Source organism: Dromiciops gliroides, chromosome 5 (assembly GCF_019393635.1).
Source record: "Dromiciops gliroides isolate mDroGli1 chromosome 5, mDroGli1.pri, whole genome shotgun sequence".
Taxonomy (NCBI): Eukaryota; Metazoa; Chordata; class Mammalia; order Microbiotheria; family Microbiotheriidae; genus Dromiciops; species Dromiciops gliroides.
Genome location: NC_057865.1, coordinates 69,883,520 through 69,902,539, shown reverse-complemented (window position 1 = coordinate 69,902,539; position 19,020 = coordinate 69,883,520). Strand labels below are relative to the sequence as shown.

Genomic DNA, 19,020 nt, shown 5'->3' with positions numbered 1-19,020 from the left:
GGTGGCATAGTAGATAGAGTGTTGGACCTGGAGTTGGCACTTAGCCAGACACTTAACCCCTGTGAGCCTCAATTTCCCTTTCTATAAAAATGGGGATGATAATAATAGCACCTACCTCCTAGGATCAAATAAGATGATAATTGTAAATCATTTAGCACAGTCCTTTGTACATAGTAGTTGCTATACAAATGTTGTGTAGTTATTATTATTTATGTGTATTTAGTATCTCCAGTGATAAGAATGTAAGCTCTTTGAGGGTAGACAGTTTCATTTTTGTTTTTGTACAATACCTGGCACAGAGTAGGTACTTCATAAAGGTTTGTTGGTACATTGATGGTGTCCACGAGAGAGAAAATTCTCTAGGTCCTTTGTTGTGAAATCCTTTTTAAAAGTTTCTTAACTGCTCTCTTTGTGGTGGTAAAGAATTGGAAATTGAGGGGAATGCCCATCAGTTGGGGAATGGATAAACAAGTTGTGGTATATGAATGTAATGGAATACTATTGTGCGGTAAGAAACAATGAGCAGGAGGAGTTAAGAGAAACCTGGAAAGACATGAATTGATGCTGAGTGAAATGAGCAGAACCAAGAGAACGTCGTACACAGTTCAGCAACACTGTGTGATGATCAACTGTGATAGGTTTAACTCTTCTCAGCAATACAGTGATCCAAGACAATGCCAAAAGACTCATGGTGGAAAAATGCTCTTCACATTCAGAAAAAGAACTGTGAAGTCTGAATGCAGATTGTTGCATACTATTTTCTTTGTTGTTGTTGTTTATTCTTTGTTGTGGTTTTTTTTTCCTTTTGTTCGGATTCTTCTCTTACAACATGACTAATGTGGAAATATGTTTAGCATAAATCAGATTGCTTGCTGGCTTTGGGAGCAGGGAGGGAAGGGAGGGTGGGAGAAAAATTTGGAACTCAAAAAAAAATCTTTATATGTAATTGTATGTGTTAGCATTGGTTGAGTTGAGTTTTAAGTCAAAAAGAAAATGAACTTCTACTTAATATGTAAGGAAAACTAGGACATTTATCAGGGTACAACAAAAGTTTACATGTAATTTTTGAAGATAACTTCTGAATGTATGGTTCTTTTTAGTTAATAAGAGAAGAATAAATTGTTCCCCATTGCTTATTAAATAGTTGTGTAAATTTTATGCTTTTATTTTAGGGTATTACTGGACAGAACTCATTCAGACTATGACAGTATGTTTCGCCAGCTGGATTTGGAAATGCTTTCCTCCCCACAACACTCTCCAATCAATCAGTTTGCCAATACCTCAGAAACAAATACCTCGGACAAATCTTTCTCTAAAGACCTCAGTCAGATACTAGTCAATATCAAATCATGTAGATGGCGGCATTTTAGGCCTCGGACACCATCCCTACATGACAGTGACAATGATGAGCTTTCCTGTAGGAAATTATACAGGAGTATAAATCGGACAGGCACAGCACAACCTGGGACCCAGACCTGCAGTACCTCCACACAAAGTAAAAGTAGCAGTGCTTCAGCACACTTTGGTATGTTTGTTTTAATACATGTTTCTGTTGAAATGTAAAGTTCAGTGTAGACACTTTAAAATATGCTCATCAATTTGTTGTTGTTGTTGTCTCTGTTCAAGGTAAATCCTAACTTTTTCTGAGCCACTGAAAAATCATTTGGGATCTAGTTTTTATTTTGAACATTTTGTATAGTTTATATACAAAGGCAATTTGTCACTTTTTATTTTTTTAATGTATAAAATTCTTCTCCAGAATGCACTTGATAAACTATAAGATAAATAAACTGTTTGAATTTTATGTCAAAAGTCACCCTACTGTGGTCTCTAAACTTTTACTCTTTACACTTGGGTAATTCTCCGGTATTTCACCATGTCTAGGTAGAGGCAGAGATCAGTAATGATTTTCATGGCCTCCTTTTTAAGGCAGGCCAAATGGCAGGAATAACAGTATTTTGGAAAAGGGCAACTATATAATTTTTGGATGATGAAATATTTCTAAACAAAAGGTTACTTCCATACTTTTCAAATGATATCTATCTTATGGCTAATACATCATTTTAAAGAATGTCTGCAGTAAGTACTCTCCACCTTATAAATTGTCTGTATAATCATTAATTCTGTCAAAAGCTTTTTCATAATTTGAGAAATACAGAATTTAGAAATTCCACGAACAGGAATGTTACCACAGATAAATTCAAATATAGAATGAAAGCTGCTATAATATAAATTCGACTAAGTCATCCCTCACACAACTTTCAGGATTACATTTAAACCTTCCCAGAAACATTAATATCTATTGAATTTTTAAATACCTTAAGAGAACTATATTCTACAGGGTCCCCCAATAATCCAGTCTAGTGTTTTTAATTACCTTTATTATGAAGAAATTTGAACTTTCAGGGAAAGTTTGCTACTGTCATAAGCCATTAAGAACACTGTTTTAAAAATCAGTAATAATTTAAAGCAACATTTGAATTCACTCTGCTTAAAAGGGAATGTTTTTATCATTTGTCTTGACCTAACAGTTCCATTTATAATTTTCCAGAAACTATTTATTAACATATGTAGTTCTATTAAATTTAACATTGATGCTTCTGTAGAAACCATTTTGCTTCTGTTTCAGTTGGGGGGGGGCAGTGAGGGTTAAGTGACTTGACCAAGGTCACACAGCTAGTAAGTGTCAAGTGTCTGAGGTCGGATTTGAACTCAGGTCCTCCTGAATCCAGGGCCAGTGCTTTATCCACTGTGCCACCTAGCTGCCCCCTTAGTTTAAAAATTAAATTAGTATTATCATTTTTGCAAGAGTTACACTGTAGGGTGAATTTTTTTTTTCCCCAATAAGACAACATATCCAGTAATATTCTGTGGTTTATAAAGAAAGTTGTTGTTTTTTAAAGATTATTCTACTATTTTCTTTGGGGGGGGGGGGGCATCTAGGTGGCACAGTGGTTAGAGCACCGGCCCTAGAGTCAGGAGGACCCGAGTTCAAATTTGACTCAGACACTTGACAGCTTACTAGCTGTGTGACCCTGGGCAAGTCACTTAACACCAATTGCCTCACCAAAAAAAAAAAAATGTAAATTAAAAAAAAAGGCACATATTGGGGGGGGGAGAAGGAACGACACCCTTCCTCATTAAGATAGAGGAATTAAAATTGGGATGATTGTATCCCTATCCTTTTCAGTGTAAACAATTTTTCATATGCTGCCAAAATAAGTATTAATGTTCTTTTTTTGGGGGGGGTGTGAGGCAATTGGGGTTAAGGGACTTGCCCAGGGTCACACAGCCAGTAAGTGTTAAGTGTCTGAGGCCAGATTTGACCTCAGGTACTCCTGACTCCAAGGCCAGTGCTCTATCCACTGTGCCATGTAGCTGCTCCAGTATTAATGTTTTAAAAATAATCTGCTGAACAATTCTGTTGTGCTTTTCTCCTGAATATTAAGAAGGTTAGTACTAGGTTCCTGTATCAAAAGACTGGCTGTAAAATCTTAAGTAGTTTGCCTTAAATAATGAAGCATAGGGTCCTCTTTTTTAGGAGTGTGCTTTATTTACTAATGTACTTTTAGTGGACAAGCTAGCAAAAACATGTTTTTCTTTTTCAGTTTAATCTGTTCTGTATGACTGTGCTATATATTCAACTGTTGCTTAGGGCTCCCAGGCAATTGTATTGTGGGTACCAAATCTACAATAATGCTTCATTTGTCTGGTGTTATCTAGCAATGAAATGTTCCTTAAATATTGTAGATGCCTGGGGTTTTATACTTTTCATAATGAAAATTTTTATCATTTTGAATTATTACAGTCCTCCCCCCTTGCCTTCTTAAATACAATTATGATTAATATAATGAACATAATTTAATCTTTTCATGATCAGTCAATAATCATTATAAACATCATTTCCTGTACTACATTTGTGTAAAAAATGTTCAGAAGATGTTTGTCTGTTTACCCCTATGCCCGAGGGCCCCAAATTGCTTTTTGAGGTTTTCTTTCCCTTGTTATGATATGTCCCTTTTGCTGTCTATACACCTTATTTGCATGTGTGCGATCCCTACCCTCACCCTTCCCCCATTTGTGCTGTTCTTAATCAGTGGGCTAACAAACAAGTTGGATGGCTAACCTTGTTAGAGCCATAGGTAAAATAAAAGGAAAATTAGGTGTCAGAGTGCTGACCTGTGGCCAAAGTGCATGGTCTTTAATGGTGTAGTCTTGGTAAAGTCTCTTTTGGTTTAACATTTCTGGGTAATTCCTGGTGTCCTGTTTTTCTAGATGTGTGAGACAGCTAGATAAGTGACCTGGATAAGCCAGGTGTTACTATCCTTATTTCTCTGGATATATGTTGCCATAATTTTAACTGGTATTAAAAGAAATTGGGGACAGACTTATTAATTAGTCTATATACACAACTAGTAAAGGCCAGTTTTTAGGTCCACATGGATGAGTAATATCGTTGCCTAAAAGCACTGATTTAAATTAGTTTGTAATAGCAGTGTGGTACATAACTGTTTATCGGTAAAACCATAAGCTCAAACTTTAAAAGGTCATCATTATTCAGATTCTAGCCTACAATCCCCAAAGAAGTCTTCCAGATTATAATAGTTTTCATCATTCATAAAACAAATATTAAACTATATTATGCAGGGGGAAGGAAGAGTATATCACATTTTTTTAGTACATCACTATTAATATTTTAATGTCTTGCTGATATAGGTGGCAAGCAATATTTTTATTGACACATTTATAAAAATTACTGTTAACTTGGATTTTTTAATAGATTAAGATGTATATTTTTATTTATATGTTTGCGTATATGTACACATGTATTTGTTTGCTTGCCACATATCAGTTGTTAATAAATTAATAAATCTGTCTTTTGAGACTGGATCTCAGAAACTTTGACCTGCCCATTTTTGACTTAGGCTGGTTCACTTCTCTTTAGGCAGCCTGGTAACCCCCTGCTTCCTAGGCTTACTTACCACATTGGTGCCAGACAGTGCAGACACCAAATGGACTTTAGCCCTACTTGAATTCAGAACTTCCACGGTCAAGCAGTCCATCAGCCTCAGCCTCCTCCAATAGCAAAGTTTACAGGTGCTACCACACCCAGCAATATCAATCTTATTTAGGAGGCATTTTATTTAGAAATCAAAACATATGGAGGAAAACCACTTTTGCAATAGAAAAGTGACTTTTAGAAATTATAGGTTCTCTATATAAATGTCAAATGCCTAGTCATTGAGATTTTATTATCATTTTAGATGTTTTCTAAGCTTCAAGTCTTTACTAAAGTTTTGATTATTTTCATGGGTGAATAAAATTTGTAGTTAGAATGATCTGTTCCAAGTCTGAATAAGCTGAAATCATAATACCTAGCCATTCATGGAAATGTCTTCATTTCAGTGATGGAATTTTATATTTATGGATGTGAACAAATTAATTTTTCAAAATTAAGTCCAACAGGTCATAAAGAAATTTTACTTTAAAATCCAGTTTAGTGTAGAATAGCCACTTTGATTCCTGGCCCTAGGATTTTGCCTAATCCTTCATTTTAGAGTACTGAAATTTTGCTACTTAGTTTTATGACATTCAGTTCATTTTCAATTCTAAATTTCAGTAATATTTTAACTAGCTTACAAATAGAAAACTATATGAACAGTAATCTAGACTGGTTAGAACATAGGGTATGGTTGTGCTGTAACATATTCATAAAGGGTGGAACTGGGTAGGTTTTTTTTTTGTTTTTTTTTTTTTTTTAGTGAGGCAATTGGGGTTAAGTGACTTGCCCAGGGTCACACAGCCAGCAAGTGTTAAGTCTGAGGCCGGATTTGAACTCAGGTACTCCTGACTCCAGGGCCGGTGCTCTATCCACTGCGCCACCTAGCTGCCCCTGAACTGGGTAGGTTTATCTGAAATTGTATGCAGCCCAGCCCAGTGATCCACAAGTGGTCAATCTAATTCTGTAAGAAAACAATTAAATTTATGCTCAGATTAGTTTAAATTTTAAATGGTATGATTATAAACTTTCTGAGTAGCCCAAGCAACCTAGAGCTTTCCAGATTTCTTGGATACTTGATCAATTTTAACCATCATAGCAAAATAGTGTACTTGAGATTTTGTGTGTGAACATCAAGCTAAACTTCTGCCTTAGGGTATCATGCAAGATAAAATATTGTAACAGATGTTAACTGGGAAAAATAATTCCCAAAAGCACTCACTTCTTCAGTGGTCATATTCTTTGAGCATATGTCCCAAAGCAGAAATTTTGGCACCTCCCCCTACCAATAAATCTTCAAACTTTAAAAAAAAGAGCTAAAGACATTTTTGTATATTTAACTTCCTCAAATAAATCTCCTTTTTAAAAAATTTGTAAGCTATTCAAAAAAGCATTCTGGTTCAGAAAGTACCTCCTGATGCCTGGTTTTTATATATTTGCCACAGGTAACAGCTGTCTGGTACATCATCTGCAAATCTCTTCTTAGCAATGATTTTTAAATCTTCTTTAAAATAAACATTTAATGTAAGAATACTGAATCTGGCCCTAGTGCATCCAGCCCGGGATTATGTTGCTGACTGTGATATCAAATGACAATTTGTGAGAGAGAAAAAATTGTCCTAATTTCAGCCTCCAAAATTTAAGAGATGTTTTCCTTAAGTCATCCTTCTTTCCTTTGCTCTCTTTGTGATTTGTTATCCATTAATTTACTAGAGAGTCTATTACATTTTCAGCTTTATATCACTTCCTGGGGTAATAATACAATATAAATTAGTACTTAGCTGTATTTATTCTTAAATTGACTTTTCATATTTCATATCTTACTTCTAATACTCTATGTTCATCTTACTCATACCTTTCATAATATCATAGACACTGATAATTTATTTTTGCTCAGTTTTATCACTGCACACTGAATATCCACATTTTTGGTATCTCTTTATGCAGCAACTGCTAACTCTTTACTCCAAAATTTCTTCATTATCTTAGTTACTCCTTGGTCAGAAAGGTAGAATTTTTGAATCTTTGAGTTGAAAAAAGAATATCATATGTTATCTCATCTAACTTGCCAGAAGATTTAAAAAAGAAAAAAAAAGCCCTTAAATAACATCCCTTGAAGATGAGTAGTCTCTGATTTACCTATTCCTTTGTTGAACAGCTAAGCTATAAAGGTTAGGAAATTCTTCCTCCTATTTCTTCCAAAATTTCCTTGAAGCTGACCAATTGTACTAGTTCTGCCCTCTAGAGAAACAAAGGATAAGTCATCTCTCTTTCCCAAATCAGTCCTTAGTATATCTGAAAATAGCCATCATGATTTTTCCCTTTTCTTCTACTTTTTTCATATGAAGTGCTATCATGTTAATTTGCTCCATTCTCTAATTGTGCGGTATTTTTGTTTTTTTAATCCCAGTGTGGGACATAATAGTTATCATTTTAAAATCCAATCTTACTGGTTTGTAACCATCATTGCAGCCTGCATAGATCACTCTCTATCTTGATTATTTGACGCATAAGACATACTTAAAGTTTTGTGTAAATTTGATTAACTTGCCTTCTTTTTAGTCTATGTCCTCAAAGTGGAAATTCAAATGTGCCCCTCAAATGCTCCAAACGTAGCTTTTTAAATGAGTGGAAACTAAAGACCTTTTGACAAATTATCTGAAAGGGTTTTTTATTTTACTTTTCTCAAAAAGATTTTTTTCCTTTTAAAAAAAAATATAGATAGATAGATAGATAGATAGATATAGATATAGATATAATTCTTCCATAGAATCTTGGGGCTGAAAGAGATCTTAGTTATCATTTAGTCCAATCCCCTATTTGAAACATGAATCCTTTCAAGAACATACCCAAGTTTTCATTCAGTTACACTTGAAGATGTCTAGTAATAATGAATTTGCCACTTTTTTTGTTGTTGTTTTGTTTTGGTGAGGCAATTGGGGTTAAGTGACTTGCCCAGGGTCACACAGCTAGTAAGTGTCAAATGTCTGAGGCCAGATTTGAACTCAGGTCCTCCTGAATCCAGGGCCAGTGCTCTATCCACTGAGCCACCTAGCTGCCCCAAATTTGCCACTTTTTAAGGCAACACATCTTACTTTTGAATAGCCCTTATTGTTATAAATTTTGTCATATATTTAAGTAAAATCTTCTTACTTGAAATTTCTACCTGTTGATATATTAATGTCTAATTCCATTTCCAAATGACAGTCCTGCTGTCCAACAGAACTGAGAGAGGAAATGCTCTATCACATCCCTACCTAAAAGTAATTTCACTGGATTGGGCATTCTCAATTCCTTCAGCTAATCCTGGTATGGTATTGTTCTAAGGCCTGTTAATACCCTTTATAAGCAATCCCAATGTGTCAATCTCCCCCTAAACTGTGGTTGTCTAGAGGTCATCTGACCAAGAGCAGAATACATTTATACCTATTAAAATTGGTTTTAGACTTGGACCATCTTTCTAGGCATTTCTATTGGATTTGTTTTTCATGTTCTCTCCTCAAACTTGACATCCAAAGATTTGATAAGTATGTAACAGTTGGTGTCTTTAGGCCAGTTTTCTATGGCTCCTAGATTCTTTTTCTGGGACAAAGCATGAAGAGTCTGTAATTAAAATCCTAAAAGCATTTTCTTGTCTACAGTAAAGCACATCTATCTACCATTTCCAACTAAGTTATACAGCGTCGTTGTCAGAGTTTCACTATACAGGAAAATACATCAGATTATAGCTAGAAAGAGATCTTAGAGATCATCTTGTATAGCCCCCACTTTATAAAATGAGAAAATTGCAATCCAGAGAAGTGAGTGATCAAATAAGACAGGTAGAACTGAGATTCTAGAGCTGATCCAATATTTTTTGTGCTAATAAAACACTAGAAATTTATAATTAGAAAGTCATTTAGAGATCATTTAGGCTAATGTCATCAATTGGTGGCCAGGAAAGGAAGAGTGACGTGGCCAGAGTCACATTCAGTGGCAGAATTTGTCACATAGAAATTTGGGGATTTTACACTATACTCTTAGAATACTTGCATGCATGCTGAGACCAGGGCAAGCATAGATCCTCAGTGGGGTTTCAGTGTTGGTATTTCTCCATCTATACCTACCCTTCAACTCCTACTATAAACCTATATATCCACCTACTCCAATCTATTGTGGAGTTTTTATCAGGCATTCAACTTAAAACTTGCTATGATTCTTTAAAAGTAAAAACAACCTAGCTTCCCATATTCATGTTACTTATTTACCCACCTTCCCAAATATATTCACAGGTTAGTTAGACATGAGCTATCTTAGAGAATTTTTTATTGTTGGTTATATTCCTTCCAGTAAGATTTTTAATGAGCCTGCCTTTTTATTTACAAATACCACCAAGTTGCCCTAATATGAAGATGAAGCTCAAGGTTGCCCATGATGCCTCCCTGATCCGTAACTCCTTTTATGGAGAGACACATTTGAAATTCAAATTTTAATTTTGACACTTCCAGAATCAATGGAAAATAGGTATTACTATCATGCAGGTGGTCACTGTTGATCAAAAGTATAATGTGCTTTTTATTTCTAAATCTATAACATTAGTAAAAAATGGCTTTTTAAAGCAGTCGAAACACACAGAACTGATAGAGGTATACCTTACTTAAATTGGGATTTAGACAGTGACCAATAAATATGGGAATAATAGGCTTTTATTTCCCTTATTTAAATAGGACAAAAATAATATTGAAATTTACTTCTCTGATTTCAATTTTCTTATTTTTTACATCTTATATTTAGATACTATTGAGAAATAATGTTAGCAAAATTTAAAAAAAATCATTGATAGTTCCTACTGAACAAGGTCTCATAATGTATTGACTTTTATAGAAAAGTAATGGGGTAACCTTCATTAAAACTCATAATGTAAAATAATTGACCTCGAGGTGATCATTTACTAGGAAATAAGATTTGTGTTATAATTAAGATTCAGGTGTATTCCTTATTTACTTTAAATGTTACACTAAGGAATTGAGAATACCTTATCTTAAGCATACATGCATGCTTTTAGTTGTCATCAGAAGTAACCCTAAATCTTTACATTGCTATACTCTACATTATTTGTCTTTCTATATACCTTACTGAGCCCTCACAATCCATTTCAGAAAGCTCTGTAGCAGTAGTCATATTGGATGAAGAACTATATGCTAATATTAAGGGATAAAACAACATCAAAAAAATCTTACACCTAGGCAGTTCAAATACAAAGAAAATGTTAGGGAAGGAAGATCATTCAAAGATCTGTCACATAAGAGAGAGTCAGTAGAAATAGATAGTAACAGACCTTTTTTCCTCCCTGTTGTTTTTCCCTTAACCATACAGATAAAGTTCAGTTAAGTATAGGCGTTACATACCACATATACCACATGGCTAGAGATGTGATGTACCTGTTACTTTCTAATTCCATCCAAAAATGATAGAATTTATACCCAACTAAGAGTAATTTATTACTGTTTGCTAGATTAGAGCTATGTCCTGGGTGCGAGAGATCCTTCATGAGTTACATTTGAAGAACTTCAAATTTGATTGAATAAATATTTAGCTAACCGTATCAAAATGCAATTATGCTATTTTTACTTTTTAATTTTTTTTTTAGTTTAAAAAAAAGTATTTTGAAAACATTAACCTTTGGATTCAGGAAATCTGCATGAAATACAGATTCCCTGCAATCCCTAGATATAAATGTATGATAATTTTTTGTTTTTAAACTCTTACCCAAACATTACAGACTTCTTAAAGAAGCCTTTTTAAGCCTGATGTATTGTGAATGTATATGCTTTTTTCCTTCCTTTTTTTTAATTGGCAAGAAAGGTTTCCTTTAAAAATTGCACACACCCTTTTTGGGGGGTAATAAATGAAAATTGTTTTGTTTGTTTTTTTTAGAACTGAGCTCTCCATAGACAAACATAAGTAGCATAACACAGTGTCTTTCCTCAGACATCATTCTGTACAGTAAATCAACATAAACAACTCCGTTCTTATTGACTGGATTTTTTCCAGGTGGGTTAATTGGGTGGGGAAAATTGGGTAATTAACCTTTACTTTTGGAGCCTCCTTTCCAATCCTGTTATGAATTCTGTAAAAAAAAAAAAACAAAACGCAACAAACCAACAACCTTGTATCCTTCCTATAGAGGGTATTTGTGTGATAAGTAAAATTGGAAACAATGTAAAATGATGAATATATGTAACAGAACTCTGTTAGGGGTCATCCAAATGTATTGGAAATGTAATTCAGATGAAATAGAAACTGGTTTTAATTAACACATTTATTGCTGAAAATTTAAATACAAACCTGTGGGTATGAAAGCTGGTGTTAATCTTTTACACTGTCTAGAAAAGTGTCACCGCTTTACAGAAATAATTGTGTGGAACCTGGGAAATGAGCATTTCACTTTCCTAGTGTTAGGTCAGGAAGTTATTTTGACTTAGGCCACTCTTGTAAAAAGCGACAGGGTGCTTGCCAACTCTAGCAAACTGAGATGAATTTAATTTGCAGATGATCGTTAACAGGATTGTGCACCTTTTAGGGACTCTGGTCTTATACTCGAAGGCTTTTTTTGGTGATGTTGGAATCTTTTTTGTTTTAGGATTTTGAAATTTTTATAACTTTTTTGATGCAGTGTTTTCTCATTTTGTATTTTGTTCAGCATTTACAGCCGAACAATACCAGCAACATCAGCAGCAGCTGGCACTCATGCAGAAACAGCAGCTTGCACAAATCCATCAACAGCAAGCAAATAGTCATTCCTCTACCAACACTCCACAGGTGAGGGATTTGTCTGTCTTATGATTATCCCTCATTGTTTCCCGCCAGAGTTCATCTCTAATTGTCACCTGTTGTCATAGAACCTTTCATCTAACCAGCAGAAAAGTGGCTTTCGCCTGAATCTACATCATAGCCATTGTGTACAGGGTTTAGAAGGGACTCTACAGGTGAGTGTAGCAGGCATAGCCTCTGCTCCCTCCTTTAAAAAAACACAAACCTTAAGAACATGGTTAAATAAGGTAGACCCTTATCTCCAAATTGGTGGACCTCTGGTCCACTAACATACCTCTTAAAAGAACTCCACATATTTATCCATAAGCATTTTGTAAGTTTTATCATAGACATGGATATGTTATGTTACTAGTTATTATATGATACCATCTCTGCTCTTGAGAAAATTACTTTTAAAGCTAGAACATAAATCCTAATTATGTTTACTTTTCTAAAAGCTGAGATTTTGGTCCTTATTGCATTAAAAATAGAGATAAACTTGAACCATTTGAGCCTATGGAAATGCGTTTTGTAAGAACTATTTTATTTGTAACAGACATATTTTCTAGTATACCTGAGTTAATCTTACAAAGGTTATTATCATTTTGTAAAAGCATTCAGCATCTACTTGGCTAAAATACTTGGCTTAGGTGCTAGAGATCTCTCTTCTCTACTCCCCCTCCCCCCCCCAAAAAAAAAACCCTCTCCAGACTCTGCCCTCAAGATGCTTACCTCATTTTTATTAAATTCTCAAAGAACCTTCAGAAGTACATTTGGGGAGGGAATTAGGAAGGGGTTATGGGTAAAGAGGTATTGATTTTATCACTAAAGTTGGAGATGGGTTACTTAACCATTTGTTTGTGGTTTTTATGTTTGGGAAATATTTTAATAATTTTACTAGCTATTTCCCATACAGCCCTTTGAAGTGAGCTAATGCTGAAAGTGTCATTTACCAATCGAGGATACTTGAGATTCATTGGGTCATTGACTTGAAGAGATTATTATTAATTCAGAAAATAGAACAAAGTTCATAACTTCTAAGTCCTCCCAAACAATATTGAATCTCTCAACAAATATTTTTGAATGTCAGAAGGCATTAAGTTTTACTAGTTTACCAAGTTTATTTTTATTCTACCCTATCTTCGCCTCACCTGTCTTGTGCAGCTTTTAAGTATCCATTATACAATGACTAAGTGGTACAATAATTTGTGCTTTTTAAAAAAGGGTTTTGTTTCCAAGACGTTGGATTCTGTTAGTGCTCAATTTGCTGCTTCTGCTTTGGTGACATCAGAACAACTGATGGGATTCAAGATGAAGGATGATGTGGTGCTTGGAATTGGAATGAATGGCATCTTTCAAGCCTCAGGTAAAGTGATTTACAATTGAAGTTGATCTTCCCATTTAAAAATAGATTTTTGCAGTAGGCACAGCAGAGTTACTTATTTTCTGAATTTTTGTTTCTTTCTAGGAGTCTATAAGGGCTTACACCTCAGTAGTACTACACCAACAGCACTTGTACATACAAGTCCATCATCAACAGCAGGTTCAACCTTGTTACAGCCTTCTAATATAACACAGACTTCAAGTTCCCACAGTGCACTGAGTCATCAAGTGACTGCTGCCAATTCTGCAACAACTCAGGTTCTGATTGGGAACAATATTCGATTAACTGTACCCTCTTCAGTTGCCACTGTAAACTCTATTACCACCTTAAATGCACGACATATACCTAGGACTATAAGTGCTGTTCCATCATCTGCCTTAAAGCTGTCTGCAGCAGCAAATTGTCAGGTGCCCAAGGTCCCGTCTTCATCCTCTGTAGATACAGTTCCAAGGTAAGTAGGAAATGCATGCTCTGCATTTTGCTTGTTTTGTCTTTTGGAAATGAGAGTTATTAACTTAGGGATGCCTTTGAGAACATCCTTTAAGTGACCATTTTTTTTTAATATACGTTAAAATGAATTCTTCACTTAGGTTGGCCATTGAATTGGGGAACATTTCCATATTCTGTTTTAGATTTTGAGGCAATACCATGAGGTTTCACATATATATCTCTTGCATGTGTAATTTCAATATATTCACCACCTTCTTTAAATCCCTATCATGACTCTGGGGTATTTCTGCCTTTCCTTTTTCTTTCTTTTTTTTTTTGTTTTTTTTTTTGTTTTTTAGTGAGGCAATTGGGGTTAAGTGACTTGCCCAGGGTCACACAGCTAGTAAGTGTCAAGTGTCTGAGGCCAGATTTGAACTCAGGTCCTCCTGACTCCAGGGCCGGTGCTCTATCCACTGCGCCACCTAGCTGCCCTGCCCTTCCTTTTTCTTAAGGCTGTTAGTAGTGCTTAGGGTACATTTCTTGGGTTTGTTCCTTCTCACTACAGCAATTAGCAAAGGTAAATCAACCATGTCTTAATACTGGGCTGATTTGCATATTGCATTTACCTTCCCCTTTTTTTCCTTGAAAATTGAGACATTTGCTTCTCTCCAATTTTGAGGTACCATTTCCATTCTCTTTGAACTTTCAAAGATCACTAAAGGTGACTTAGCAATTATAATTGCACTTATCAAATGAGACAGTATTTGTAAAGAGGTGGTTATTAGCACAGTGCCTAGCACACAGAAGGTACCATATCAGTGTTTATTCCCTTTCCTTCTCCCATCCCTACCCCCAGCTTCTTTTAGTGCCAAGATCATGATACTTTCCTTGCAACAACTTGTGGTTGATAATGTTTTATAATCAGTGTTAAGTCCAGAATATTTGTTCAAGTAAGTCTGACTGTGGTTGAAATGGGCAGATATTTATTGGACTATGGGCCCTGGTATTATGCTAAACATTTGGGTGCGATACTAAGAATTGTAAGGCACTAATACTGTTAAGAGTTTTGTTTGGGAAATAAGATAAAACCACGAAAATCTTCATGACAAAAATATTTAGATTGATTTTTGAAGAGATTTCTTAAAATGATCATTATGACTGCAAAATGAATTGTACAATAAGGACCTACCATAAGAATGCAAAGAAAGAGCCTTAATTTTAGACTGGGGTAGAGAGAGAGGGCAGGGAAATATTTATAAAGGAGATTCAATTTGATCTTTTTCTTGAAAGGTTAATATAATTATAGCTGATATTTATATAGTACTTTAAGGTTTGCCAAGTGCTTTACATATTTTAGCCTGACATAAACCTTTTATAAGGTAGGAGATGATATAGGTGAACAAACTGAAGCTGAGAGATGATACAAATTATGCAAAATCACATAGCTAATAAATGTGTGTGGCAGGTTTTGAACTCAGCTTTTTCTGACTCCAAATTTAGTGCTTTATCCACCTAACTGCCTCTTGATTTAATTAGCTGGAGAGAAAAGGGAGGAAGACATTTTGGGAAGGAAGAACAGCAGATATGAAAATGCAGAAATAGGAAAACATGATACTCAGTCATGTCCATCTCCTTGTGAACCCCATTTGAGGATGGTAACAGTGGAAATAGAAAGGGGGTAGGTAAGAGAGATTTAAAAAAAAAAAACTTGATAGGACTGACAGGAGCAGATGAGATGTGGTTCAAATAGCGGATACAAGTTCAAAACAAGTTTTAGTTTAAAACTAAAATTTGACTTTAATGTACCTGAAAAATGTCAGTCTGTCTCCTTGATTCCAGGTGAGATTGCCCATATCTATTCTAGGTGGTATGGGGAAAACATCCTTTATCATGATCAAATCTAGCCTCAAGACACACTAGCTGTGTGACCCTGGGCAAGTCACTAAAACCCTTTTTTGCCTCAGTTTCCTTATCTGTAAAATTGGGATAATAATAGAACCTGCTTAATAGGGTCGTTATGTGAGGGTCAAGCGCAATAGTAATTTGAAGCACTTAGCATTGTGACTGGTCCATAGTATGCACTATATGTTAATTGTTTTTATAATCATTATTACTTCATTTATGTTTTAGTCAATTACAATTAAGCAATTCTTGCTTCAAACTTATCTAAATTCCCTAATTTTCCTAAGTTTTCTACCACTCTTCTCCCTTGTTTTGTCTATAATGGAGCTGATATGAACAAATGTTATCCAGAATTCACATCCAGAAAAAATGTGAGAGGTTGGTAGAACTGATTCTCCAGTTTGTGGTGAATCTATAGTATTACTGTCAAAAAGCAGCAGCTTATCTTAAAAATAACAAAAATGATGTGAGTAATAATTGAATTCTTCCCATTGGTCCTGGTCAGGACTGCCTTCATTGGCTCCCACAGTGATGATGACAAATCTACCTCTAGTTTTATTCTTTCTCAACTTTCAAAAGTAGTTGTGCTGTGCTCGTATAAGCTTTGTCAAACAGTAAGCCTTAAGGCTGCACCAACACTTTTTCTTTGTATCACTGCTATAACACCTGAGAGGGTGGATTGTGTTGCCATCTTACCTAAAAAGGATACAGTTGTTGCTTTAATAGAATTTTAGAGCTGGAAAGGGATCTTACAGATTTTGTAGTACAGTTCTCTCAGTTTTATAAATGAGGAAACTGACGGTCAGAGCCAGAAGTAAAAATCCAAGTTTCTAGAATCCCACTTCAGTACAACTGTTTTCTCTTCTTTTTCCCTAAAATTCACTTTATTTTTAAAATAATAAGCATTTTTATTTAAAGTTTTGAGTTCCAAATTCTATTCCTCTTCCTTTCCTACTTCCCTGAGGTAAGCAATCAGATAGAGATGATACTTGTGCAATTATGTAAAACATTACCATATTAGTCATTTTGTATAAGAAAACTTGAATAAAAGGGGGAAAAAATGAAAGAAAATGAAAAATAGCATGCTTTTAGTTTGTTCAGTCTTTCTTTGTATCAGTTCTTTCTTTGGAGTTAGATGATATGTTTCACCATGAGTCTTTTGTGATTGTCTTGGATCGTATTGCTGAGAATAAAGTCATTCACAGTTCTTCAAACAATATTGCTGTCATTGTGCACAACATTCTCCTGGTTCTGCTCACTTCACTATATATCAGTTCAAATAAGTCTTTCCAGGCCTTTTTGAAATCATCCTATTTGTCATTTCTTATAACACAATAATATTCCATCACCATCATATACCACAGCTTGTTTAGCCATTCTCCAGTTGATGGGCATTCCTTTGATTTCCGGTTCTTAGCCACCACAAAAAGAGCTGCCATAAATACTTTTGTACAAATAGGTCTTTTACTCTTTTCTTATTACTAAGGTCAAAACAAGGAAAATTAAAGATTGAACAACTTATTTCTAAAGGTTTTGTAGAAGATTGAGACCATGAATTAAAACTGTTATCTTTTTAGTAGAATTCTATAAGTTATTCAAGTATATATTATTACTAGCAACATTGTTGACTAGTTTCATAGGGAATTAGATACTCGTTAACTGATTATTAATAAATATTTATATGCGGTTGCTTATAACTTACCCTGAGAGGGGTTAGTATTGGCATAATTTTCTGAGATATCAGCTTTGTTTCCTTTCTTCTTTCCTTCCTTCCTCTTTTTTTTTTGTAAAATAATGACAACTTTAACATACTTTGTGATGAAAAATTTATTTCTCTTTTGAATTTTTTTATGTTACCTATTAAGTAAACAATACATCTTCTTTTTAACAGGGAAAACCATGAAGCAGAAAAGCCAGCACTGAACAACATAGCAGACAATACAGTAGCAATGGAGGTGACGTAGTTTCCACAGGAATGAATTGCAGCCTTGGGGACTTGATTAGGTGCTATGCATCAGTAGCATTTTGAATGCAAGGGATGATGGAATGCAACACATGCGTTTCCGTGGCAGCTGTGGGGACTAGACAGCAATGCACATCTCTCATGCTTTGATTTTCTTTTCTTACTGTTAATAGGAAAGAATCAACATCTGTAAATTAAGCATACAGCAATTATCTGTACAGTACTGCATATTTGTAATACCCTTGTATATATGTTACTTGAATACAGAAATGTTCATTTGTGATGCTTTGCACTTGGGGTGGGGGGAGGGAGGGAGGGAAACAAACTGCAACAAAGAGTGTGAGATGTGAGATTGTATAGAGATGAAGTGTCATCACATCATGTGCATGGTGCGGAACCTGCTGTTTTATCTATTTATTGTGCCGTGTTTACAGTTTTTTGTACACTGTACCTTCATTGGTTCCTGTGCTGTAGTAAATGTGTTAGGTAGCTGTGGACTCCTTGGTATTTTGTAAATGGTATAACATAACTTGGTTCCCCTCTGGGTCCCTGAGTTTTCTGTGTATCATGTGAAAAAAAAAATGGTGACATACATACAGAATTAAACAAAAAAAAGGCATCAGTTTAAAATGGGGAATGTACTATTAAATGGGGATCTTCCTGGTCTACTATCATTAAGACAAGTAACAAGCTAAAGATGAAGTCTCTTGAATCTTCCCATCCCCACTCACCCACAATGCTGTGGGTGGTCTCTGGTACTGAAAGCACTAAGGTTATGTTGCTGCTCCACAAACAGCCCAGTAGTCCCATTTCCTTCCACACCAAAAAGTGTTAAATCAAGTATGCAAATGGAGTCCTTACAACTGGAGTTTATGTTGTCTTGCCCTTTTTTAGCACACAAAAATTGTATTTTTTTTAATTGTCGAATTGTTTAAAAGACTTCATTCTTTACTTGTTCTTCAGAAAAAGGATATAAGGGAGAAGAATGCAGTAATTGCTGTACGTGTATCATCATTCCAGTTTCTAAAAACAGCCAGCCAGCTTTTTTCCTTTTAAGATTCTCCAGAAGGCTGCAAGGCCAGAACCACAACTATCGGGTGCCTTCCTTTGGAAATATTGACCTCTCTTCTGTGAAGAGAATGGTACTTACCAGACGACTACTAGACTAGTGCTTTGTCAGTACCGAAGTCTGAATGCCCAGGCCAACGGCATACACTATCCTTAAGGTTTTTAATCCCACCTGGAAAAATTGTGACAGAACTCTCACAAAATAAACCCAGGGCATTACATGTTGGCTAATGTGTGGTGGTGGTCAATTTTCTTTTAGATAGAAACGCTCTTGTGTGATTTAAAATGGGTGACTAATAAAAGGAGGGAGGCTGGGGATGGATCATTTACTCATCACTAACATCCTGGTGTAAACCAGAGGTCACTCTTGGGGGGTGGCTGGGATTTCAATTCTATGCAAATACTTTGAAGAAATAACTGGAAGTGACAAATTTCCAAGGTGTGACCCATTCTAGTTTTCTCCAAAGCATCAAATCCATGAGA

The 19,020-nt window shown here is 35.2% G+C and overlaps 1 protein-coding gene across 3 annotated transcripts in view; it reads left to right on the top strand.

Moving 5' to 3' along the window:
- EPC1 (enhancer of polycomb homolog 1) overlaps positions 1 to 18,763 on the top strand; it is a 112,003-nt gene extending 93,240 nt beyond the window's left edge. For 2 of the 3 annotated variants that reach the window (XM_043967784.1, XM_043967783.1), the window contains exons 10-14: positions 1,173 to 1,525; positions 11,682 to 11,800; positions 13,016 to 13,157; positions 13,260 to 13,626; positions 17,398 to 18,763. In XM_043967784.1, the coding sequence (XP_043823719.1) occupies positions 1,173 to 1,525; positions 11,682 to 11,800; positions 13,016 to 13,157; positions 13,260 to 13,626; positions 17,398 to 17,470 (1,054 nt within the window). In that variant the 3' untranslated portion in view covers positions 17,471 to 18,763. Of the gene's footprint in view, positions 1 to 1,172; positions 1,526 to 11,681; positions 11,801 to 11,880; positions 11,968 to 13,015; positions 13,158 to 13,259; positions 13,627 to 17,397 lie in introns of all 3 variants that reach the window. The other variant, XM_043967785.1, reaches the window with a different exon arrangement.
- The last annotated feature ends 257 nt before the right edge of the window (positions 18,764 to 19,020 follow it).